The 27,882-nt window shown below is 38.0% G+C and overlaps 1 protein-coding gene across 2 annotated transcripts; it reads right to left on the reverse strand.

Annotated features, from left to right (window-relative positions):
- Window positions 1-27,696, reverse strand: LOC103721095 (ubiquitin carboxyl-terminal hydrolase 25-like). 2 transcript variants are annotated; one of them, XM_008811148.3, is made up of 13 exons: window positions 27,166-27,694; window positions 26,605-27,073; window positions 26,442-26,517; window positions 26,258-26,350; window positions 21,605-21,691; window positions 20,650-21,494; window positions 20,182-20,310; window positions 18,397-18,564; window positions 18,184-18,276; window positions 17,334-18,069; window positions 6,184-6,273; window positions 5,676-5,731; window positions 1-283 (listed from the first exon to the last, which is right to left on the reverse strand). In XM_008811148.3, exons 1-8 carry the CDS (start codon window positions 27,335-27,337, stop codon window positions 18,444-18,446), a joined length of 1,992 nt encoding a protein of 663 aa, XP_008809370.1. In that variant the 5' UTR covers window positions 27,338-27,694; the 3' UTR covers window positions 1-283; window positions 5,676-5,731; window positions 6,184-6,273; window positions 17,334-18,069; window positions 18,184-18,276; window positions 18,397-18,443. The 2 variants fall into 2 exon arrangements, with proteins under 2 accessions (XP_008809370.1, XP_026665828.1); XM_026810027.2 differs by lacking the exons at window positions 1-283; window positions 5,676-5,731; window positions 6,184-6,273 and having other exon boundaries at window positions 17,561-18,069; window positions 18,431-18,564; window positions 27,166-27,696.
- Window positions 27,697-27,882: the final 186 nt, after the last annotated feature.

Below are 27,882 nucleotides of genomic sequence, written 5' to 3' on the forward strand. Positions count from 1 at the left end.
TTTAGCAATGATAAACTTTCAATAATGATATTGTGATCAAATCACATGCAATGGGTGAGGAACAGATCATCACCTTCTCAAAACATTAACTGGATACAAAATGATTCACCTAGACTTATCTCCCGGCACTCTGTAGAAGGGAACATGATGCTTTGAAGAGACTGGTACAGACTAAAATTGGAATTTAATGGGCCAGGTAGCAGATCTTTTCAAGATAAACCTACCCACGACAAGTCAAAATTTTCTCCAAAGATCTTTGAATAACTGTCCTGCTGTTGAAGTGCTGATGAGTGAAACAAGCCAATTTATTCTTCATCATTGAGTCCATTACCTAGGCTGACTATTGATTTTTGGTGCAAGTTTTAATTATATTTTTTTTCTACAATTTTCAATTATATTTTGAAAGCCAAAATATGATATGATTGGAATGGTCCTTCTGTCAGCAGTGTTTTTGCTAAATGTTTAAAAACTAATATCAATTTCACCACAGAATCTAGTCAAAAGAAGGATTTACAAACACAACTCATGAAATAATTGAGCATCACACTTGCACAGCCACTTTCAGTGTCATCCAAACATATAAACAAAGAGTAGCATACACTGTCAAAAGGAAATTTCTAGATTTTAGTCACACAAAACACACTCATCGTATTGAAGATCTCCAAACACTGCCAAGCAATCCTTATCTTCCAAACTGTCATGTATCAAATAAGATACAAATATTTGATCTCTGCAACGCACACCTACTTGACTTCCCTTAAGAATATTTTGAAAATATGAAGGGATATTTCTAAATCTCCAAAAACCAAATCCTTCTAAGCATTACCTGTTAAGAGTTATGGACCTTTATATATGCGTGCACGGAGATATACTCAGGTCAGTCTCCCTATGTGTTGGTCATTATTAATGTCTCCTAAAAAGCATAATTTTCATGGAATACACACGAAAGGCAAGGCACCACAAACATTGCATACTAGCCATATGCTCCACCGCATCTTTGTCAAAATAAATAGAGCAGCACGGGCCCTTTAGATCTATCAAAAGTCACCAACCTTAGTAAAGTATTTGCTGAACTCCTTGATGCAGTTGATAAAATAGAATGACCACTATAAGCATCCAGTATATGAATATAAAGAGTGCACATGCACAGAATCAAGTCCTCTAAATCTTTAAATATTATGTTCTTTTTTAGGTATGCTATACATGCTATATATGTTATAGGCTCTATCAGACATGACAAAGCCTCCTAGAAGAAATACAAAAAGCGGGTCATCTGCAAGAGAAAGCCTGCTTGGAAAATCCTTGCTCCTAATATAAATTATCGCATCAACCACCACTCTACAAAAGCCAACTTGTCAGTTGGTATGCCTCTTGATAAATATGGTAAGTCATCAATACAAGCATATGCCTTTCGACATTCAATATCCCCAAAAGGAAAGCAAGGTGGGGGTGGTCCTGTAATATCATTTTGCATTTATTGTGATCTTGATTGCTGAATCAGCTTCAATGTAAATTTTTAAAGCTCAAATACAGAGGCGAGCACACTGCGCTTTTGTGCCACCCCCACAACCCCCTACATGCACATGGAGAGAAATGATCGAAAGAAACAAAACCAGCAAATAGAATCCAAACCAAAGGAAAATAAAAACAGATCCCGCTCCACCATGAACAACTCCATTAAAATTCATTGGATGATGACCATATGCCAAAAATGGGAAAATCCCTTGGTTTAACGAAGCATCCTGGCTAGTCATCTCCTAAATCATGCACTAACACAGTTTCATCACAAACAAAAGACTATTGTTCTTTGAAACTAGAGCCAACTAACTAGAGATGCAAACAGCTCATGTCAGAGAGGGCATGCTTGACCCCGACCCGACCCAATTACATTTTTGAGGCTTGATTTTGGACCAGGACTCAAACATTGATTGATTGGATCAAATCAGGTCAGGCCTATGAAAATGATTTGAGACCAGTGGGTCATTTGGTTAGGTCGGGGTCAAGCTTGGCTCAAAGTCACCACACGATGTTTGGTGTTGTGGGGGGGGTGCACCCGAATTTAGTCCCATATCGGCTAGTAGCGGAAAGGTTCTGTGCCTTAAATGGGGGGTGGAAATCCTTTCCTCACGAGGGCCCTTTTGTGGGACAAAACCGTGAGGGCAATCCCCCCGTCAGCGCTGGACGCGCGGGCCGGAAACGTCTCCCTCCGTCAGCGCTGGACGCGCGGACCGGAGCGCCCAAAGCGGACAATACCTCGTGGGGGACGCGGTCTCTTTCTGCTCGGCTCGGTTGGGACTAAGACTGTTGCCGGGGTGAAAATCCCGCAACAGATTGGCGCGCCAGGAAGGGGCCGCGCCCCTTGCCGCAGACTACCCCCTAGGACTGGGAGGCGCCACAGGAACCTTCCCGCTAGGGGGGCTATGTTGTGGGGGGGTGCACCCGAATTTAGTCCCACATCGGCTAGTAGCGGAAAGGTTCTGTGCCTTAAATGGGGGGTGGAAATCCTTTCCTCACGAGGGCCCTTTTGTGGGACAAAACCGTGAGGGCAATCCCCCCGTCAGCGCTGGACGCGCGGGCCGGAAACGTCTCCCTCCGTCAGCGCTGGACGCGCGGACCGGAGCGCCCAAAGCGGACAATACCTCGTGGGGGACGCGGTCTCTTTCTGCTCGGCTCGGTTGGGACTAAGGCTGTTGCCGGGGTGAAAATCCCGCAACATTTGGGTTTAGGCTGGGATTGGGCTAGGTCTGCTCTACATTGGAATTAAGTAATTAGTTATTTCTTTAAATCAATAAATTATAAAATTACTAAAAATTTAAAATAAAACTAAAGGAATGTCAACTTAACCATAAATTTTCATTCAAAAAACTTTTCTTTTTATTTGATCCAAGAAAACAATCATTATGAAGGCATAAGTTCACAGATAACAACTTAAGGGTAAATAATTAGTATAATTGATAGCATTGTAAACAAGAATTCACTATATGAGAGATGGGGTTGCTGGGATGAACAGAGAAGGATAAGTTTAGGTGAGGATTTATTCAATGAACTAGGAAAGACAATTAGGGAATGGGATTTTTATATGATTCTAGTTTTCAAGTTAGGTCAAACCAAGTCTGGGTTGGGTCGGCCATACTTCTTCTCGACCCAAAAGTTATGCAGACCGGAATTGGGTTTGAAATTACAAAAAATAGATGCAGAAGGATTTTCAAATCAGGTCCAATTTTTGACCCCAACTTGACTCAAGAGTCTCCAATAATGGATCGGATCAATTTATTCATATGGACAGGTAAGGTCGTAGGCAAAATATGCTGTCTCGGTACCGGACTCTGTACCAGTGCCATCCTATTAATATATCGGTACACCTTATACGGAGCTCGATTCGGCATACCGAGTATCGGCATACCACCCGTACTGCGTACGGGTACAGTACGATATTGTTCTGTACCGTCCGATTTGGTATGGTATAGCGTACCTTGGTCACAGGTCAATCCAACCCATTTGCAGCTCAACTATTAACAATCTTCATACTAGAAACCTCAAAGCTCCAAGAAAGCTTCTCATAACATGCATTCCACATCTCCATCAAGCATTGTAGCACCACATTTGAGCTTTTGACGCTGCCAAGGCCTATCCTTCCTCAAAAATGAAGTAAACTAGCCCAAGAAGCAAAAGTAGGTTTAGGCCAATTCAAATTAGCATTCACCAAGTCCCAACCCTCTACTAAGATGTAGGCACTCGTTAAAGCCATGATGGAGATTTTCAACCAATGATCCACCAATCTGTAGCAACAACAAATTTGAGAGACTCTAAATCCATTCCCCTTTTGATAAAAGGGAAAAACATAGGGCAATATGGAGACATCCCATGCTAGTTTCCAAGGATGATACTCAGTACAACATTAGCCTTCTAAATCCCAACAAAACATGAGCTTGAGAAGAAAGGATAATTTGAGATTGATCAAGCTATTTCATCAAATTTATCCTCTTGCCAACCCCTAGCCAAAGAAATCGGGACAAAAAAGGAAAAAATAGTACTATGAACCTCTGGCATACCCCTAGCCAAAGATGCAACAAGCTCAATGTTCGAACACTAACTTGGCCCACTAAAGTTGTCACACCTCAACTCAATCCCAACTAATGAAGGCGCATGATAGCGCTGCACACCCACAAGGCATGTAAGCCTCAACTTATTAATCATTCATCAACAACAACCAACAAGATAAGAGATGAAATATCTCTACATAGAACAAAAACTAAACTTCATAATAACATATTAGCATTAGAATCCAACCTAAGAGAAAAGCAAAATTCAATTATGCCTCCAATAACCCTTGCCATGGTTCGACACCCACTAGGTTCTATTGGTCCACCTCATGGTTGGCTGAACCACCTAGTTTGGGATGTATCGAACCGAGCTGATGGGGAACTAGGACGGTTCGCCTTGTCGGCTCAATAAATAGGCCCAACCAGCTCTAACCCCTAGGGTAAAAATAACCCTATCCCCTTTTCGGCTCGCGATCTTTCGAGAAGGCCCCCCTGAGGCACTCTCCCCAGTGCTCACAACCACTCAGAGCACGACCCCGCTCAATGCTCACCCTCCCCCTATCTCAGAAGGAATTCCGCAGCTCTCTGGCACCTCCGACGCTGCTGGAACCCTAACCAAGAATCGTAGGGAGGCCCCAATCTAGTCACCATGGTCGTTGCCAACACTTCGATCACTATGCAAGAAGCCCTGATAGTGAGCCCTCTCTTACTCCCCTCAGTCTCCCTCTCCTTCCTCTCTCCCTTCCCTCTCTTTTCCTCTCCCCCTCTCCCCCTCTCTTTTCCTCCCTCTCCTCTCTCTCCCCCGCTCTCCGGCTCTCTGTGTCGATACGCTGCAGAACGACATAGTACAAACCTAAACCGGTCGCCAGCCAGTAGGCTCTCCAGTAACGATTCGGCGAACATTGGTCCACCATCTAAAAAAGAGAAGGAACGACACGAGCTCCACGACCCACCATAGTTGCAACCACAAAAATATTTTGAGAAAGCTTATGATCAAGAATTTAATCTAAAAGATATAACTTTGAACATGTTTCAAACTATCCAAATCAAGAAATAAATATAGTTCAAATATACATGAAAGAGTATAATATTTAAACCGCCACTGTTTGATAACCCAAAGAATTCATCTTCCAAGTTTTGGGAACAAACAAAATGATACGTTCTTAATAAATAAACCAACTAACCATCAATTATAAGACATGATTTGCCCCATGATAAGCATCGACAAATTGTCATGAATTACCCTATGATCAGCATCATGCATAGTAGATATGGCTAGCCTAACCCATGATTATGGTATTAATAAAAATAACTTGACAAAGAACTACCAACCCATCAATTCTCATTATAAAATTCTTCAAAAGTTATAATTTCAAAATTCGTTTTATACCCAACAAATTCCATGCCAGATGAAATATATTTATGAACATGCTTACCTACATGAAAAAATAGCAAAGATGAATAATTAAGTTAATGATAAATAAAATAATGTTAAGATAACAAAATACTAAATGTCTAAAGCAATGAGCAAATTTGCCAAAACAAATGGCATTTACAAAAGAGTAGTTCCACAAGAAAATCCAATTTCAAAATTTTTAACAGAAGTAGAAAATGTATGAGGAGAGAATGTACCTCACAGATGTTAGCACACACCCAAACTCAAGATATTTGAACACATCAAAACCCACCTGAGCAAGATCATTCAATTCAATAGCAATCAATTCAATATCAATATTTTATTAAGTATTTCAAGAAAGTGCTAATCTGGAACCGAAACTTCCAACCCACTTTTGACCCCTAATAATGACCGAACTAGTATAAACTCTAATTTAAAACTTGTAGACCTAGAAATCAAATATGAAACAAGTATTTACACATCCAAAATGAGAATTTATATCTCAAGTTATACCTCTAGAAAGGCAACTGACTAAAAACATCAAAAAAATAGACAATTCCAATTACCCCTTTTTGCATCAAAAGTACTCCTACATAAATTTGGAGAACAAAAGAATCTCCAAAATAATAAAAACAATGATCTTTAACACTCATATGCTCAACATATCTAACAATATTCAAACGAAAAAAATGGAGGATCTTAAACCCAAAAATATCTAATAACAAAAAGTTAGAGAGAACTTACCTCAAATGGTTGTCTGTCCAATTACTAGGATCCACTCTCACCAAAGAGCGGCTTCACTCCTTAAAGCCAAAAATTTGAATTCCTAATTCCCTGCTCTAGTGAAAGCAGAGAACACGAGAGAAAAGTGAGGGGTTAGAGGTTGAAGACATAGGAGGAAGAGAGATAATGGGAGAGAGAAAGAGAACTCGGTCAAGAGAATATGTGATAGAGCAAATGACAAAGAGCATAGGGGGATGTGCAAACAACAAAATACGTGAGAGATATAAGAGTGGGTTTGAGATAAGTTTAGGGCTTAATTAATCTGATTTGAGTCTTGTTAGGTTTGGGTGAGCAAGTAATGGGTCTGGGAAAGGGTATCACATCCCCCCATTTGAAAAGTTGTCCTCTAAACTCTAACATACCTGATTCACCAAAAAGGTAAAGACACTTCTCCCTTGTCTCATTCTCTAGCTCCTAACTAACATCTCTTTGTATGGTTACTTCATTTGACCTTGACATAAGGAACGGTGCAAGGCCTCACACCTACTCCTTGTTGCAATCCTGACTTGAAGAAAGAGATCTTAGAAGAGGCTCACAACATGGGTAAGATGATGCACCCTAGAGATACCAAAATGTGCAGAAACCCGAGGAAGACTTTTTGGTGGATTGGCATTAAGAGGGAGAGTGCTCAATTTGTTGTTTGATGTCTTGTATGCCAACAAGTGAAGGTCAAGATCAAAGGCTAGCTGAAAAGTTGCATCCTCTTCCTATTCCTGAGTGGAAGTAACCGCACAAATTATGGATTTTGTGTTGGGGTTTCCTAGAACCCCCATTAATCATGATGCAATATGGTTGATAGTAGAATGACTGACAAAATCTGCCCCTTTTTGGCCATTAGGGTCAACTTCTCACTGGGGAGACTCATGAACTATGTATCCAGAGGACGTGAGAATGCATAGGACTCTGATTTTCATTATGTTTTATAGGGATTCAAGATTTGTGGCATAGTTTTGAAAGAGCCTGTATACGTTGTTAAATACTATCTTGAGATTCAGCATTCAGCACAACTTTTTACCCACTAATGTATGGATTGTCAGAGAGGACCATACATATCTTGGAAGATATGTTGGGTGCTTATGTCATAGACTTAAAGGGCGCAACGAATAATCACTTGTCATTGGTAGAGTTCGCCTACAGCAACTGTTATCAAGCAAGCATTGAGATGACGTTGTATGAGGCACTCTACAAGAGAGTGTAGATCTCCAATATGTTCTGAGCAAGGTTTTAAATCTCATGGGATGAGGTTGTCCTAGTTTTTCCATGGAACAGGATGCGTCGTCGTCCCGCCGCATCCCGACACTTGGGATAAGGGATGCCCCAAGACGTGCCGATCAGACTGCCATGACGATGGCAGGATGGTCCTGTCCCGACACATGGGATGGTAACCCATCCCAATGTCCCGCGAAGTCCCGCAGGATGTCCCATCGGGCGTCCCACCAAGACTTGAATCCTTGGTTAGAAGGATGATGGTGAAAGGAAGCTATCGAGGCTGGATTTGATCCAAAGTACCAGCTGATAGTTCAATTAATCAAAAAGAGGCTTCGGCTAGCTCAGAGCTGATAAAAGTGCTACATCAATAATAGATAAAGAGAGCTAAAGTTTCAGAATAGATATCACATGTTCCTAAAGGTGTCGCCCACCAAGAGAGTCACGAGGTTTGTGAAATTGGACAAGTTGAGTCCAACATGTATGGGACCATTCGAGAGTATGAGCAGTTAGTGAGGTAACTTAAAGATTGGCTTTGATGCCAACTTTAGCATGAGTACATAATGTATTCTATGCATCCATGCCGAGAAAATACATACTAGATGAGCCGCTTCAGCTTAGTGAGGACCTAACTTATGAAGTGCAGAAAGTACAAATAGTGTATAGAAGGAGTGGGTCTCAAGGCATTGCACCATTCTTCGTATCAAAGTCCAGTGGAGTAATCATAATAGAGGCTACTACAAAGCTAGAGGACGAGGGAGAAGTATCCTTGTATTTCATATACCAAATATGTTAAGTTTAGAGAACTAAACTTCTTTTAAAAGAGAAGACTGTAAGGGCTCAGCCACTCACTCAAATCCAAAATACCCTTTTGCTCGCCCGCTCACCCAAACCTAATAAAACCTAAATCAGGTTAACCTTAAACCCATCTTAAACCCACTCTCATATTTCACATATTTTTTTGGTTCACACATGCACCTTATCCCCCTTTCTCATGCACTCTCGCACACTCCTCTCTCTGATATGCTTTCTCTCATGTAATCTCTTGACCCAGTTCTCTCTCTCTCTCTCTCCCGCGCGCTTGCACGTATCCTCTCTTCTGCATCTCTCTCTCTTACAACTCTGATTCTCTTTCCTCTTGTGTTCTCTATTCTCACCGAAGTGGGAATTAGAAACAAATATATTGGGGAAGAGGATAGAAGCCGCTCTTGGGTGATGGTATATCCTACTAATTGAAGATATAGCCATTTGAGGTAAGTTCTCAAGTTGTGTTATTGGGCAATGGGCACTCAAGGGTTTAAGATCTCCCATTCTTTTGCTTCTGAATGTCGTTAGATAGCTAATGTTAAGGATATGAATATTAAGATTTTCATTGTTGAGATTCTTTACATACCCTAATTTATTTAGGAGTGATTGTGATATAAACAAGGAGTAATTAGGGCTTGGTTGGCTTCATTGTTGTTTTTGTGTTTCTGTTTCTCTAAAAATTAGTGAAATACCACGTGAAGATTCATGATAGCATTTGCTCACTTCTGCTATTCCTTGCTTTTATTTTTCTTCTTTTCTTAAAGCAATAAATCTTTGCTACCAAATTTTTTAAAGAATTACAAACAAATTTGAAGAACAAAAAGATTTCATCATACATGTTAGTCAGTCTAGTCCATTTCTTTTTAGGTTCTTGAAAACAAAAACATAAAACAAAAGCAATGCTAAACGGGCTCTAAGATTTTGTCTACTTTTGGATCTTTTGAGTTAGCTGCCCTTTTGAGGCATATATATATATATACATATGTGTGTGTGTGTGTGTGTATGTATATGTATATGTATGTATGTATTTGTGTGTGTGTGCATGTGTGTGTGTGTGTGTGTTTTGAATGTGTCCGAAGCAAACTTCAAGACTACTCAGAGTTCTTATTCGTCTGGTCATTATCAAGGTCAAAAGTGGGCTGAATATTTTGGTCCAAGAAATAAGAGTTTTCATAATACTTGATAGAAGATTGATATTAGATTGGTTTCCCTTGCTTAGGTGTGTTTTGGAGTATTAGAATAACTTTAAGTGTGCACTAGAATTTCTGAGGTAAGCTCTCTCCTCATCAATCTCTACTTTTGTTAAAAACTTGAAACTGAGTTTTCTTAGAAACTACTCTTTCATAAATGTTGTGCAATATGTTTTAGTGAATTTCATCATTGCTTTAAAAATTTAATATTTTGTTATCTCAATGTTATTCTATCTAGCTTAAACTTAGGCCCCGTTTGGCAAAGCTTTTGGATGGTTAGAAAGTACTTTCTAGCCCTCCAAAAGCACTTTTAGATAAAATAGGAGTATTTGGTAAAAAAAACGGAAAGCTGTTTTAGCTTTGCCAGAAAGCTAAAACAGCTTTTGGTTAGAGCTTATCCGGAAAAGCACTTTTAAGCTCCGTCAAAAAGCTGTTTTGAGTTATAAAAAATATTCTTTTTGGACCAAAATACCCATGATAAAATAGAATAATTCCAGAAAATGATAATATTAATATATAATGATAATAATTATAATATTTTATACCTTTATTATTGTATTATACTATAAATATAATATTATATTACATTATATCATAATACATTGATATAATATGTTATATAATATCAAATATGTTATATTATTATGCTATAATATACAATATTATATTACTATATTATAATAATATTATATTACATTACAGTAATATTATACCATATTATATATTTATGTATTAATACATATTATATTTTATGCAATATTATACATATTATACTATTGTATAATACTATGCAATGCCCTTTATGATCATTTTGTCATACCAAAAGTACTTTCTTAATTTGTTTACCAAACACATATTAAAGTCTCACAATACTTTAGAAATGTAGTCACCATACAGCAAATAGCTTTTTATAAAAGCTCTACTCCAAAAAGCTCTACTTTCGAAAGCTCTATTGCCGAAAGTTCTACCAAACGGGGCCTTAATCTTCATCTTTGTTGCATTCATAACATGAGTAAACCATGTTCATAAATGCATTTCACCTAGCATAAGATCTTTTAAGCATAAAAATAATTTTGAAATCAAAACTTTTGTAAGCATTTCATAAAAAGATTTTCTTTTTGATAGTTCTCAGTTAGGTTATTGGAACAAGGTTTGCCATCTCGGTAATGGACTCCATATCGGTGCCACTAGTATAGTGTTGGTACAATATGGTAATGGAGTTTTTTTGGCATACCGAGTATCGGTACGCCACCTATACCGGCTATCGGTATGGTACGATACACTCGTATCGCCCGATTTGGGCCAATATGGCGTACCTTGGTTTGGATACTTATTTGCATTGTTGATAATCATAAGTTCAAGTTCTGGGGGTTTAGATTGTAATATTATTATGTTATGATAGACTTTAATTTTCATTCTATTGTAGTGAGGAATTAGATGCTCCGATGAATCTCAACCTGAGATGTGTATGTGGAGATAATTCTTCTTGCTGGCTTTTGTGAGTAGATGACTAACGGATTAAGCCTTGCATGCCCTATAGGGTTGAGACTTGTGGATGTGCAGTGCTATCACATGCCTACCTCATGAGGTGAGATTTGATTGTGCATGCATAATTTTAGTAAGTAGGATTAAGAGAATTAGCAAAAGATACAACGTAATACCAAAAAACCAAGGATCTCCAGAAGCCCAATAAGAATCTCTAGAGTAGATCTGCCATCGAAGGTACTCATTAGAGGTCTTGAGCTATAAAAAACCATTCACTCTAAAGGCATCAAGTGGTCAAAACATGAACCATTTTAGAGATATTTTACTGCAGCTAGACAAACCAAGAAGTTAGCTTCATTAAACAGTGACTTGTGGGTCTATGTCAAACTTCCTCGTATAAGAGATAGCAAGGCTACCTTAAGCTTCAAGCTAGCATGATTATCCTAACATTTATCATGGATTCCTTTATGATTATCCTAATGATTATTGTGGATTACTTCTTTTTCATGATTGTCATTAGCCAAATAAAAGGTCATACTTTCTCTTCAGGGAAAGAAAAGATTGAATTTTCCATTCAAGGCAATCTAGGAGATTAAAGGCACCCAAAATTGACCATGATATCTACATCCATAAAGAAAAAAGAGATTGGCGAGGCGTGCTACAATAAAATTGACTAAATTTGCGTAGAAATCTAATAAAATTAAATTCTAAGATGGGGGTTCCAAAATGAAGGTCCAATTTATTGAATGTGGTCTACTACCTCTAAACTATGCACAAAAAATATTTATTTAGTTAGTAGACCTATTGCCTATAATCGTCCCAAAACATAGATGGTAAAAACAAATGTAGTGTTCTAAAACAAATGGTAAGACATATAAATAGAGAGCAGGTTCCTTTTGCCTCCAGAATTACCCATAAGATGTGTCATCAAGGTACACTATCTTGATGCAGGACCCTATATCGGTGCCACACTATCATTGTGTCGGTATGATACGGTACGAGGCCGGTTCGGCATATCAAATGTCGACACGCCCTCCACTCCATATATCAGTACCGAACCGGTACGATATGGCATGCCCTGTATCGCCTGATTCGGTATGATATGGCAAACTTTGCGTGTCACTATCCTCTTTTGCCCAACATGGATGCACAAGATGAATATAAATCTACATGCCAATAATTTATCTGTGATTGCTATGTTACATCAACAAAATATTCTATCTATAAAATAGGCTTTAGTTGGATGGCTACCTTGAACACAATGGAGCATCTCAAAACCACTTTAATAGTTAGAATGAATTTCAACTTGCTAATTTTTTCTTTGTTTCTAGGTTTTTGCAGTACACATGAGACTTCAACATTATCCTTCCAAATAAAAAATACCCCTTTTACAAGTGATCATGAAGACTGCAGCATCAATTAATCCACAAATGGAAAAATATAAGTTAAGCCCAAGTGCACTCCTTTTGCCCCATTTTCACTATTTCCTTACTAATAAATCATAACTTGAATGCCAACATCAATGCCTCCGCACAAATTTTCGAAAGTTGATAGTAGTTCATGGCATTTTTCTTCATCCATCATCCTCTTAATACATAGTAAATACTTCATATTTATAAAGTCTTTGCATTCAAAAAATCGCTCTTAGAATATGCATGAATATCTATCTTCCAATAATTACTCTTGGAATAACATTAAGATCTAAATTCAGAACTAACAAATTAAATGGTATGTTTACATCTTACATTGTGATAAAGCAATCAAGGAGTTAAGATTTACTTAGCGTGCCTTTCATGCTTAGAGGTGAAAGTAGATTCGATAATATCCATCTGGATCTGTTTTTGTATCCGAATCTATCCAGATACCGATAGAAATTTGAGCATCTGACTAATATCTGTATCCGTCAAAGAAAAATAGATATGAATATGGATAAACAATTATCTGATTTGTATCCGAATATCCAACTCTATTTGTAACCCTATTTAATTCTATATAGCACTCATAAACTTTTAAGAAAAATAGATGACTACACTGACATGCTATTAACTTGATTCGTCATCCACTTAGTAACATATTCGATTCTGTGATCATAGAGTTTAATTATTTAATTTATATCCATACTTTCGGTCTCTAATTTGTATCCGTATCCGTTTAAAACAAATATAAATATAAATTTTTGCATCCAACTAACATCCGTATCTGTATTTATATTCGTCAAACAAAACAAATATGAATATAGATATACTAGTATCCAATCCGTATCCGATCCAATTTAAGCCCTATTCATGCTCTTTATTATGCATCTAGTAAAATTGGCTTGAAGGTCTTGTAGTTGGAAAGAAACTGCTATGACTGCTGATTTAAAAGAATAATGATGTTCCCTAGTCTAGTATTGCAAAGACTGGGAAAGCTGAAGAGTTGTAATCTATCAGATCTGCTGATATTGTGTATTACTGCTGTTTATCATTTTTGAAGTCCTTGAAATGAGGTTATTAAATGAAAAATAAGGGTGAGAAGGGATGTTGGTTAAGTAAAAACAATAAGGAAAATGAATGAAATAACAGCATAACCATGAAGGAAAAGGAGGGAAAGGGAATCCGCTATTGTCGACAGTAAGGAGAAAAAGAAGAACGAAAAAAACTTAAATGATACCAAGAAAGCAAGCACGCATACAGAATATAAGTGTGTGTGTTTGTATGTGTCAACACACATGTACGCACACATAAAATTATACATATTTAGACAGACAGATTAGATAGAGAGAGAGAGAGAGAGATACAAAAAGAGAGAAGCACTGAAGAAGGAACAAGAACAGAGGAATAAATAATTGGATAAAGTTACAAGGGGAGTAGTTTCCAGTTTGGTTTGGGCATGTTGGGGATGGAAGTTGAGGGGTTAGTATATGCATGTCTACATGGGCTTCATAAAAGATTTATCACCTAGATTTCTCAAAGGAATCATTATCTAATCCTCAAGGCAACTCTAAAAGCAAAAAAGGAGACAACAATAGAAAAAAATACTGACCTAGGACATAACGTGTAATAATGGTCACCATAAAGCCTGAGTTACTCTTACTTCTCCTGAATGCATGATAAGAATAATGAAGATAACACATACACACATGGTATGCTGTACCGGTCGGTATCGAGCGTACCGTACCAGTACTGATGGGTACTGTTATCAGTATGCCAATGTCGGTACACCTAGCATACCGCAAACCGTACCGTACCGACACTTGGTACGCCTAGGCTAGTGCGGCACCGGTACGGAGTTCGGTACCAGTACGGCGAACCTTAATACACGCATTACTAAACTGAAGGTACCTATTAACAATCTCCATTGAGAGCAACATTTTCTAATTTAGTCTTTAGGTCTCTGCACTTTATTTTGCCACAATACTCTCTCTCTCTCTCTCTCTCTCTCTCTCTCTCTCTCTCTCTCTCTCTCTATATATATATATATATATATATATATATATATATATATATATATATATAAACAAGGATCACTATGCTCTATTAATAAGAAATTCTAGAGGCATGCATAGATTGGAATTATCCAGTAACTGATCTCGTAAACAATATATCTTCATGTAACAGAGATTGCAGAATACATGGAGTTGCTTTACCCCTTTACACATACTTACCTAACTACTGTGATTAATCCCAAACATTGTATAATAAATGCCTGTCAAAGTGCACCTTGTGAACCCCGTAGTTTGTAGTACCATTGCTCCTCTTTTAACCCAATTCATTAGACTAGAGATCCAATGCCTTAATCACAAAACTAATTTCTTTAGTCTTAACACAAGTTAGATTGTGTATTAATCACACAAGTGCATGACTATACCATTGCTCCCTGTTGTACTTGAGCATAGAATGGATAAACATCCTCCACAATGAAGACCTCAAATCAGTAGGAAACCTTATAAGTTTTCCATGGCCCATATTTAAAATTTTACACTAATATCAAGATCTTCCAATGCTAATTCCTCTATCACCATCCAAAAGTTCAGAATGTTAAGACAAAAAATAGCTGTCCTTCAAGTTTGAAACATTCAAATATACAAAAACTTCAACTCTACGACGTTGGCCAGCCTTGTCCTCATCTCAGTTTGTGCAGATATCTCATAGTTTCTGAGGTTTCTTCTGATGTGATTCCATTTCATGTGCTTCTCTCTTCTATGGTGCCACTGACTATAGTATTGCACTTTGATGTAACAATTAAACATTGCTCTTTGATGTGAAGATCAAGTATATACTTGGACAAACTCTATTAAAATTTCTCAGTTCACACCCAATAATTTTTCCACCCTCTCGTCCTTGCCACCTTCTAGATAGACTAAGAATCATTCTTGGGATTAAATGTCATATATGCGAAGTTTATATACTATTTATAGCAATGATTCTTCTCCATAACTTTTCATTTCCATTATGGAGCTGCCCAAGTCTCACCTTTATACCCTTGCAAGCTCTACCACACTGCACAGTATTATAAATTCCATTTTCACATCCCCCTCCCTCAGCAATCTCATTCTAATAGTTTCAGTTTTCAATTCTAGCAATAATTGCTGTTGACTACTCGGGCACAGTCCTACTGAACCTTCCGAACAGATAAAAAATTATTATGGTAAGAAGACCTTCCAAGTATAAGTAATTACTCTACTTTTGATCAATTATGCAATAAAAAACTCTCAATCTGTTGTGTCTGGATGGTGCCCCAAATATTTAGAATTTGCAACTGATTGTTGCTTCCAAATAGTCCCTCCTACTTTAGTCCCAACCAAAGTACAAGCATAAAAAAAGGAAAAAAATCTTCCAGATGTGCAACTTGAAACCATAATTTGGTTTTTATTAGTAATCACTGATGTATCTGCTGAATTGCAGATTATTAAAACCCTTCTTGATAAAAATTTTGGAAAAAGTTATGTATATGCAAACATATTAGATGTATGCATGTATGTATGTACATAAGCAATAGATTTATCTAGCAGATTGATCTAGAAAATAGTATGATCTTTGGCAGTTAATGAAGAATAAAGGGATAATGTCCATGACCTATTTTTGTTTAGAAAAGAGCCTTGAGTATTACATCTTGCTTGTCCATGTTGATATTGTTACTAGAAACTTTTGACAGGGCTTAATATTTTAAATGGTTATTTTAAAGAATTCGTATTGCCGGTGATAGTTCTAGGCAAGGTCCACAAAGTTGATACTAAGATCCATACCGGTATGTTACTAGTTTGATATAATATGGTTGGTAAAATATGGTGCGCAACCCATACCAAGACAGGCTTCTAACACCTTTTCTCAACCCGGCCACAGTACTGCCAAAAATAGGGCGGCAGGAGTCCATACCAGGCGTAAGGTGCAGATTGGTTTGGTTCATATACCAAACTGAATCTCGATACCATACTAATACTTTGTCGGTATGGTGCAACATAGTCAGTACTGGTTCTAGAGATTAGATGATCCATCCAAAGAAAATAGCGACAAACTTATTCACTAAATTTAGAATATTATGAACTAAATCAATGTATAATTCACTAAATCTAACGTAAAACACTAAAAATTGCTATTCAAAAAAGATGAGCTATTTGAGGATCTAAAGAGATAGAAGACTTGTCGGAAAGCTCACTTGTCTAGCAATCATTTGGTCTATCTTACCTTCACAGTGAGTGTTGTACGTCAATTTATGCATGCCTCTAGAAATTCTCATTGGGAGATACTTGGCAAATTTTAAGAAGATATAAAAGTTATTAACCAGTATAATCATTCTTTTAAAAATCAATTGGCCACTATCATGGTTTCGTCCTAAAAACCCTACACTAATTATCAAAGTGGCATTATACGGCGCTTGGGCATGAAGCGCTCGATATACTAGGTGAAAACCCATTATAGCAGCCTCTGTGGTATGGGTTCAAAGTGGGGGATTTATTCGACGGCGAGCTAGATTGGTTTCCAATAGGATGATTCAAATATCTCTAGTTCTAATGCTTAAGGAGCAGACCTCCTAGAAGTAGCAGATGATGATCGATCATTAAGATAGTCAATCATCAATTTGTCACTCCACTCTTTGCCTACACACTAGTGGAGTCTATTAACTACTGATGATGATGATTTGTTTATGTTATATGATTGCATACATCTTTCTATAGTTGATGTTATGTGATTGTGGACATGTTCATCTTATGAACGATTTTATTACATTTCGTGTTAGGTAGATGATGTTTTATTAATATTTTGATGGATGAAAATATTTGTCATTAAATTATGAACCTTAAATATTATGATGTTGACATGCACAATGTTAGGTAGTTGATGTTTTATAACCATGATATTTTTTCATATCTTTTAAATGAAGTTGATGTAAAATATTGCTTTTGATACTTAGTTGAAAAATATTGATATGTTTACATTGCACCTGTTATAGCTTCATCCACCATCTGCCATGCAAACTCCAGGCTGCTACATGCTCGCAATCTGCTTTTTAATACATTAAGCATGATATCATTCTAATGTTGATTGCTCCACTAATGCTGCCTGGGCAAGATCTCCATGAAATTGAAGGCCTGCTATCGGCTATTGCACTTTATAGAACAAAATCTTGTTACAGAGAGTTGCAAAACAAAACATTGAGGCAAAATTAAGTGCATAGGCTAAATGCAACAATTGATACAAAAATATTTGGAAGTATATCAATTCAACCAGATGCATGGACAAAATCTGCAATATGTATTCCATTAGTTATAAGAAATGAAATGCCTGGAAGAAGATATCACTTACCATGTTCCATGCCACTGAAATTAATAAGAGTAGCCAAGAGGAAAAACAAGAGACGGCCATAATAATTTCGAGGCAAAGAAAAGTTAAAACTTGCATAATTCATGTAATTCAAGGACTGTGACTATCTTTAAGAAACTGTGTTCCATCATCTTTGGACTTAAAGAGGGGGGGAAATGAGAGAGACTGCCTCTACGAATTGAGCACCGGCAAGGGTATCTTACACATGACTGTAACTCTGCACTTTGTCTCTTTTTTTTTTTTTTTGCCATGGCTGCACTTAGTCTCTCCTAGCAAAGAAAAGTATCGGACTCAAAAATGTATATAGCACTGGAAGAGGAGGTTGTGATGAAGTCAACGACATTTCTCACATGTTCCTAAAAGAATATAGTTAAGTATTAAAAAGTTATAACAATGGTAATATCATGGTATTGAAATGTGCTATTTCTCGAATTTGATATAAAGTACAATATTCAAGATTCAACACGTACCAGCAGCTCCTAAGTTCGAAAAGAAAATTAGGCCATTGAATTGTGGATACAGAAATAATACAGACAATACAGCCAGTCCAGCAGCATCCAATACTGCAAAATTAATACCTACTTGAGGACTTCGCTTCAACTGATATTACAGTCTATTGAAAAACCAATCAGACAGGAAGAACAAGGGAGCAAACAAAAAATTGTTTCAAAATATAGACTCACAGTTTGATAGTTTCTTTCAATATGTGTAGCATACCGTCAATGGAAGTTTAAGCATCCGATAACAATTTCCCCTTACTAAATGATCTCAGACGGTTAATGAAGTGCTCTTTTACTGGTTCTGGAATTTGCGAGGTAAAGTTCTTCTTAGCATCAATTATCAACTGGTTCCTGCATTACAGTAAATAGCAATGTAGACACAAATAATTTTAAATTGAGAGACATGTTGCACCATTATACTTCCTAAAAACAACAAAGCATCTACATTATGTGCTTAAAGACTTATATAAAATGTACTACTTTAAATCCTTGATACACTTTAGTAATGCTCAATTAGAAGTTGATTATATATGATTAATTAGGAAGTCAATAGCATTAAGATCTGGCTGGCAACAAACTTCTACTCCAAATGTTATACAAATTATCAACCTGAAAACAGGCCCATGGCTTGACAGATTAAAGCATGATTATAAACACTGTTTTGACAGGGAGATGGCAGATGGAGAACCATCCTACCAACAGTAAGCAGCTGACCAGTTCCCCCAGTTCTGCAACTATGGCTGAGCCTGAGGATGTGTACTAGGTTTTGCAACCTTCATAAATGTGGCAGTACTGCTCAAAATGAGGCCCCTGCAGTTGGAAAGCATAACAAGCCACATGCCTGCAAGCGGAGGCCAAGGTAACTAAGTTGCTTGGCAGGTTTAATGAGACCAGTGGTTGCTTTAGCAGCTGTCTAGAATGCTATGTTATGCAGAGGCAACTTCTGCAGGTCTAGTTAATTCTCTTCCCTTTTCTGCCTTACCTACTTAGAACCATTATTTCAATCACTAAGAGCTTTTAATCTTTATTGCCTTCATCTTCATGTATTTGCAAAGGGAGCAGTTGTGTTAAAAAAAAAGGTTTTTGGTAACTTTAAAAGTAAAAGTAAAAGAACTTCCTTGAAAAATTCTGATAACATTTTTTGAGAAGTGCTTCTACAACAAGTCAGAAAAGCACTTTCAAAGAGGCTACAAATCTAGCTTCTAGCTTCTTCTTCTTCCACGAGATGCACCTTCCCTGTTGAACATGGTAAGCTCATCCATTGAAAGGACTGTTACAAATAACAGCAAATATATCAAAAAGTACTTTTAATTTAATATCTTGACAAGTGTGTTTTTCTGAGAATGACCTTTTAAAAAGCAGAAGAAACACCAAACACACCCCAAGTATAATGCAAACATGGCGAATCCAACTTATGAGGACTTGGATATAGGCATACATTGCAGCCAATGTTGATTACCAACTGATGTCTAATATTTTTAAAAATAAATGCAAAATCTAGTAACAAGTTGGAAATCTAAAGAATTTGGTTTGGTGTAAACACTAGTTGACAGAAACATAATATGGTATTCCTCAAAAGGAAAACGTAACATAAGGAGGGCTATGCTACAAGATTCATAGAAGGGAACATAGAACGAATCACAAGAATTTTTGTTGGCAAAAGGATATAATCCTCAATGGTGAACTATATTAAAATGGGTTTGTTGATTCCATGTCATGTAGGATTAGCAAAAGCAAAATATTGCTAGAAATTGTATCAACATATGCATAATTGCTCATATAATTCCAGAAAACATTTCACACATTAGTATTTGCTAAGAGTTAGTTTACCCAAAGCAGCACTGAAATTAGTTACCCTTTTCAAATGCTAAAATAAAGGTGAAGAGAAGATCTGTAGATGTAAACTTTTAAAAAGACATAAGAACATAAAATTTCATGGTAACTGCAAAATGAAAGCACAACTCTTACTTCATAAAACTATTATCATGACAATTGGCTGCTGCAGGGAAACATGACCGCTTTCTGGTGCGCATGAAATTATCAACTTCATGAACCCAACCACACGACTGTAGCTCTAAACGGACTTCTGGAGCAAGCCTGAAGAGGCCGCCAATATCATATCAGAAAAAATTGGTGACCACATGTTACAAGTGCTACGTCTGATCAAACTTGGAGAAACTTCTCTTGCAATATGTAGCCAATATAAAAAAAAGAGACAAAATATCCGTAAAAAAATACTAAAACAACCAATATATAATTTCATATGTTCCATGTGTTATTTGGAAAAAAATAACATTTTCCCTTAGAAAAAGGAGCATAACAGGTGAATTGCCAATGCAAAAGTGGCAAGTTCTTCCCCTACAACAAATATCCTCAGAAGAAAACAAATGCCATATTTAAGGTCAAAAACTGAAATGGTGGGAAGAAGAGACTTACAATTCTTTAAACTTTTCAAGTTCCCCTTTAAATTGCTCTTCATAACATGTGCTCTGAGTCTTGAATGAGACATCTTCCCTGGACAGATTGCTAGATTCTTTAGTACATGATATTGAATTTTCGGCTTTGTCACTATCACACGATTTTCTCTTAAATGATGAGACATCAGAGTGCCATTTAGTAATCAAGCAGTTGGATGAACCATTGCAATCTCTTTTCACAGCTTCCACACTTTGAGTACCATTGTCCTTATGTACTTCTATCTTCGAAAGACTAACACATCCATTTCCATTTGGCACTGTCAATGTATGTGCGCAACTGTATTCCACCAAATTAGAAGACGCGTTCTGATCAGCAGCATTGTCATTAGGTGCTGATGACCCCTCAACCTTAACCATAACTTTAGTTTCATTGGATAAGCTACATTCAGGTGATGCAGAATCACTTTGAGCAGACAAATTATTACAAGTTTCAATGCTGTCACTACCATTTGATTTAGCTCTTTTTATCTCCAGGTTCTTCAAGTTAATACTCTTGATTTGTGGACTTTGAGATATCTTACCATTCTTCAACATATTTGAACCATTACTTTTAAAAGACGAAGCCCCATTTGGCTTTGTGACCTGAGGTTTCAAAACATCAGCAGATTTAATGCTTGGCAACACATCACTTCCATTAGAATATGAAGACTTCACAACATTGCAGGGTGAACCAGTTTTGCTAGATCTTGGGATCTGATTACTGCGGATATAGAACAAGATATAGACTTTCTCAGACAAAACCTCCTGTGTGCTTGAAAGTGAAACATGAGCATCATTACAGCAATACCAGTGACCAAAGGCATCCTGTAGAAGATAATATAAAAATTATCTGTGAGGCAGATGCATCAATAGGAAAGGAGAACGAGTTCAAGCACTTGAAATATGGAAAGATGAAAAATGACAAAAGATGAGACCTTGATGTATGCATAATAGTGTCCAGACTCAGGTGAGAAGCCTGAATGCACAATGCTGCCAAAAAGGTTATACTCAGGCTGTGAATCCTGCATCACCATGATACCGATGAATTGAATTAGAAAATCTTTCAAAAGAAAAAATAATTAAATGACAGTTGCTTGTTGCCAAAGTAACAAAAGACTCCGGCACCTCAATTCAGTTGAAATCAGAAAGTTTTAAAGGTTGTAGATACTGCCCCCCCCCCCCCCCTTCTTTTTATTTAAAAAGTCTTACAAAGCAGACTAGGTGAAGTCTAAACTCCCAACACTGGAAAAGTGGTTGCCAAGCTGCCCCTAAAGAACAAAGAAACTCCTCATAACATGCTGATAACAGCAAAATGAAATACAGAGAAGGAGGGAAGGAAAAGAAAAGAAAATGAGCAAACAAAAGGGGGAATCCAGAAAAAGAGAAAAAAGCAAACTTCCACAAAACAGCCAAATGCCAAATAGGTACTGATAAGCTAAACTTTTGCTAGACTAGTATACATCTTCCACAAGTTTATTTCACCCTCCACGCAAATATCCCACTGACTGACCCTGTCAACCAGGTTCCTGTTCTTTTTGTATTAAGAAATACTTTCATGTTAGACTTTGAAGGAAACGTGATGATCAGAATCCCTGCACCTTTAGTAGAACCATCAGTCTCTCAGGTATTGCACCAATTTAAAAAATCTTGTGCAATGGGCATTTGGTCCGTGCATCAGAAATGAAAATAAGGAAAGGTTCTATATCCATCCCTAGTCACTGCATTTACAGAACATACCACCATTCCTTTCCTATCAACCTCTATCCTTCCATAATATCCAACAATTACAACCAACCTAAAGCTCTTCTCCCTTCAGATTTCTCCAAAGAAAATATGTAACTGATCCTATATTGCTTTCATCTATCCAAAATTCCATTCAACATTCAGCAGACCAAAGAACTGAGATATATTCAATTACACCACTTCTTTTCCCACCTCCCCCATCTTGAACTTATTGCCACACAAAAATATTTCCCATCTTTAATGTTCAGTTGAACAGAAATACAGTAACCAAAGGATGTACCTGCTCAGAGCCTAGCACAGCTTTCCAAATAACCTAATTTCGCTTTATTTGATCCCCGCCAATTACCACAGTCATCCAACATAGTTGTATTCATGTATCTTACAGTTTTTATCCCCAAGACATCCACCAGAATAACTATAAAACTAAAACACAATAAATTAGATGTCTGCTAACTAATCCAACCTGTACAGCCACAATACCCTCCATGGATAACTTAGTTGAGTTACCCACTTCTGATGGAAGTATGGCATAAAAGCAAGAACCAATAGATTAGAAACTACAGTTGAAGGTTTATTCTTCTGCTCACATGTCAAGTGTTATATCTTCTATTAACAGAGATCAAATTTTGCCTTCTAGGTTTCAAAGACATGAGAAGCTAGAGATTATCCACTTTGCCTTCTAGGTTTCAAAGTAGGCTTATCCACTCCACACTACGGTCAAGTGTTTGTGCCCTCTCATTTACCTCATCATCCTCAACACCCCTACACGCCAAGAATGTCAAGAAGATATTGTTAATGCTCAAAATATCCTACTAGAAGCATAAGATCATCTTGACATTCAAGATATGATCAACTAAATCATTACAAAGTACCAAGAGTGTCATCAGCAAATGTGCCCATATATTTTTCAAGTAAAGTGGGTTTGACAATTCAAGATTACCAATAGAAACTCTACTAAAAATTTTTCATTCAAGACTCCCTTATCCAAGAAGTAGGAAGGAAATAATGTCACAGGGGCACAATCCGCTCAGTCCAAAAAAAAACCAAAGCTGCACAGAACTCGTAAACAAGCTCATATACAATATAACAATAAGTTCTCTCAAAATCAAACTTAAAAAATTAACATGGCTTCTTCTTCAATTAGTACTTTGAGCAATATAAGAATGTTACCAAAACTGACTGAGGAAGGGCCACAATTAACTACTTTAGGAAAGAGATCATGCCATCCATGCACAATCTTCTCATTCCAAAAAAATAAAACAGAAGAATTCATAAACAAACTCATACACATTTTAACTATGAATTCTCTCAAACTCAAGCTTACAAATTAACATGGCCTCTTCTTCAATCACAACTTTCAGCAATATTAGAGTGTTACTTAATGAAGAAAGGACACAATTAACTACTTCAGGTAAATACCTAACCACAAGTAGATGACAGCAAAATCCTATCCAATCTTAACATCATAAGTCTATTTTGGCCATTGTTAGAAGGGGCTATTGGGTTGCTCATATTTATGAATTTGGTGACCACAAAACCCAAAATTCCAATGAATTTTAGGAAATTGGAAACTTTATTGAAATGTTGATTTCATTTCAATATCCTGCAACATGTTCTAAAAGATTAAAACTAATGCTACATTTGGTTCACATAATAAGAGCTGCAATGGAATGGAAATTTCATATTTGGAATCATTCAATGTTTGGTTTGCCAACAAGTAATGGAATCATATTACCTTTGGGACCAACATTCCCATAAAATAGATGAACTGTAAACCCACTCTTACATGGAAGAAAATGGTCATCCCTATAACTGTGAACAGTGAATGATATTTTTTGGTACTCAGCATTTATGGAATAAAGCAGGAGTGAATGAGATTTTTGGGATCAATTAGTTAGTGGCATTTATAGCATCAAGTGGGAACGACCTAACTTGATTAAGTTTTGAATTTTAACAAATATCATCAAAATATGCATGTATTCTTTAGTCAAAGATATATTCAATAAGCTAATATATGATTTCTTTCTTTCCAGGATATAACTAGCCAAATTAAAGATAAGAAAGGAATTGCTATTCCTTTCTCATGTCCATGGGTTCCCTTGGTCTCCATATTCTTAAACTGAAACTCAAGCCAGTTATATCTTGTCACTTGAGTAATGTCTTCAACATCCAGACAATCCCATAAAGATCTAGACATATGATAGGTTTCTTTCTTTATGACTATTCAGACCATACAAGCTTCAGCGTCAATATTATTGAACAAAGTGAATTGGGTTTTCAAGTTTGTCAGCATATCCTCCAGCTTGACCAATTTTTTAGACCAAATCTTGTCTGAAAGAATTTATTATAGTGATAAATAGTAGTAACTACCTGGAACAAGCTGCTTGTTTATCCAACAGCAGTATCTTTTTCACCCATCACCTTTACTCTCAACATGTAAATACTATTCTCAGAGATCTACAAAGAAAAGCAAATTGTTATTTCTCGCACCCATGTTTCTGTCTCTACCAGGGTTTTGAAACCCATGTAGGGCCCTATACTGATAACTGGTAGGTATATGAATTACAACATGAGACCCATATCAATACGTAGTTTACCCAACACAACTAGTAACCTTGAATTGATATAAGTCAGTATCAATCAGTAAAATTGTACATGCTGACTGATACAAGCCGCATATGATTGTCCTAGAATCCTTGGTGCTAACTGATTCAGGGATTTTTAAAGATTTACCACTTAACCACAAACTATAAGCACATGAACCCTTGCCACATCATGCCTAAGTTACCTAACTCTCTTAAATGACCTATAAATTACACTCTCATTGGCCTCCCCCCCACCCTTTCCCCATACCCCACCCTCCCAATGTCTCCTCCCTACCTATGCTCCACATTCTACCACCCATAATAGCAACCTCCCATTTATTTGGCTTCTCTCCCCTCCTAATCTTCACCATATAAAACCCACCTCTACTAGATGCTTAGCTTAGTTCCATTCTTCTAGTAAACTCAAGAAAATAAGACATCATCAACACATTATTGCTCCTTTTAATTAATATGAATTTATTCTTTGTCTATAATGATTTTTGTTGTATGCTTTTATATTATTTTGTCTTCTTTTATAGACTCAATATGCATAGCAACTTAATTTACTTGAATCCTTAATCTGAACTAATCAAGAGAAGTACCAGAGTCACCAGACTATAACTTAAACTCGCCCTCTCTCAATCTCTATTCCCTATCTTATCCCCCACTTCCTACCACCTATAATAGCAACCTCCCATTTATATGACTTCTCTCTCCTCCATCCTAATCTTCACCATATACAGCCTGACTCGACTAGATGCTTAGCTTATCTCCATTCTTCTAGTGAAGACAATCACATATAACACCAGTAAGATGTCGTTGCCTCTTTTAGCTAATACAATTTCTTCTTTTCTAAAATAATTCTTTTTATACAGTTTTATTTTTTTTTCCTTCTTCGATAGGCTTCACATGCATAGCAAGTGCATGCATAGATGTAAATTTTGAGCTGCATATGCTAGTGATTTCCTGAATGACCCTATTTCTACAAACTGAACAGTTCACAATTCAAAATGCTCAAAATGCTCAATTATGATCCAAGTATGTAGTTAATACTACACATGAACAAGATGCCTAAGCTGCATACATCATGTAGAATGGAGTATCCAAGCATCAACATTCTACCATTCCAGCAATTCATAGTCTTTCACCAGCAGTCCGTTATTCATTCGTCATGACCATATCCATTTGTTCATTAAAAGAGACTGACGGGCAACATTTAAAGAAAAAAGGAAAAAGGCTACCAAATGGGGTACGACAAACCTGAGTTGCATTGTACATAAACTTTGAAAGCACCAGCACCTCCTCGAATTCAATGTTCCGGTTGATCTTCCCACCATGTATGCCCTCAAATCTCTACAGAAAGAATACAGTTGCAAAACCCAGTAAACCCTAGACAAGCAACAAAAAAAAAAAAATCAAAGGCAATAGAGCCAGAGAAGATCACCTTGAGCTGGATGATGAGTACATTAGGGGCTCTAAAAATGAACATCTGCTTTCTGGCCACAGATAGCTTCTTACACCTGAAACACAGCAAAGTATTCCAATTACATCGATACCTCCACCAATAAAAGAAGAAACGGATATCGGCAGTAACACAGCTTGCTTACTTGCCGCAGCTGTACTTGTTGTTGCCGTCGAGGACCTCAGGCTGAAAGAATCGGGCAAGGGCATCGTTCAGAGAGTTGCTCTGGAAGAGGTCGAGGCTGATATCCATGATCTCGTCGGTCTTGTTGGACTCCCCTTTGCAGGAGAGGCACTTCACCTGGCTGAGCAGCGCTCCGCCGAAGATATCCTTCATCACCGTGATGGGCCCCACCACCGCCGAGGCATTGCCGGTGGTGGCGCTGAGGCGCTTGAGCTTGAGGCAGGTGTTGTGGCAGGCATCGATGACATAGCGAAGGAACTCGTGGGCGTCCTCCTGGCAGCCCCCGCGGAAGTGCTCGGCGAAGAGGGTGAGGCACTTCTGGATCTTGGAGGGCGAATCGAGAGGCCCGTCCAGGCTGAGGCATCGGGCGATCTGCCGCTCCAGGATACAGAAGGGGCAGTCCTTGTCCCGCTTCGCGAACATCGACTTGCCTGCCAAGAAATTTCCCCCGCCCCACAAATCAACCCAAAATTCCGATTTGAAACAAACGCAGAGGGAAAGAAGGGAAGAAGGGCTCACTCACAAAGGGAGGAGTGTTGGGAGGCGAGGCAGAATTGAGCGAGGGGAGGGGTGTAGGTGAGGCACTGGAGGACGCTGTTGAGGTAGCAGGTATTGCCAAGGTTCTTGAGGCCGAGAGGGGGACCGGCCTTGCGGCGCTGCAGGCTCCGCTGCTGCCAGGTCATCTGCAACGCCATCAGCGAAGCCGGCCGTCGCCAGAGCCGCCGCCGGCACCGCCGCCGCTGGTGGTGGTGGTGGTTGGCCTTCTCCCTGTTGCTCCAATCCCGGCACCGGATTCCTCCTCCTCCTTCTCCTCCTCCTCCTCATCCGATCGCATCGTCTCCTCGGGCAGCCTCGTCCTCCCCGCCTCGCTGTTGCTTCCGCCGCCTCGTCTTCTCTTTTCTTCGCTTCTCCTGTTGCTGCCGCGCGGCGAAAGAGGACGGTCGGGAGAGAGGAGAGAGAGAGAGAGAGAGAGAGCGAGCGAGCGAGCGAGACGGGTGACGGCGGAGTCGTGATAATAAGAACTCTCCGGGTCAGGGCGAGGAAAAGAACAGGTAAAGAAGCGACCACGGGAAGGCAGCGAATCCAAGCACGGGCTTTTTGGGCCCTTTAGGGACCGCCCACCCTTAGCCTTTAGCCTAATTCTTTATCCGTATCCAACTTATTTTTAGCTAAAAAAACTACATGTAAGTTTTTTTTTTTTTTTTTTTTTCTTAAGAAAAAGGGATAGGGGGGAGGAAGG

This window comes from Phoenix dactylifera, chromosome 11 (genome assembly GCF_009389715.1).
Source record: "Phoenix dactylifera cultivar Barhee BC4 chromosome 11, palm_55x_up_171113_PBpolish2nd_filt_p, whole genome shotgun sequence".
Classification (NCBI taxonomy): Eukaryota; Viridiplantae; Streptophyta; class Magnoliopsida; order Arecales; family Arecaceae; genus Phoenix; species Phoenix dactylifera.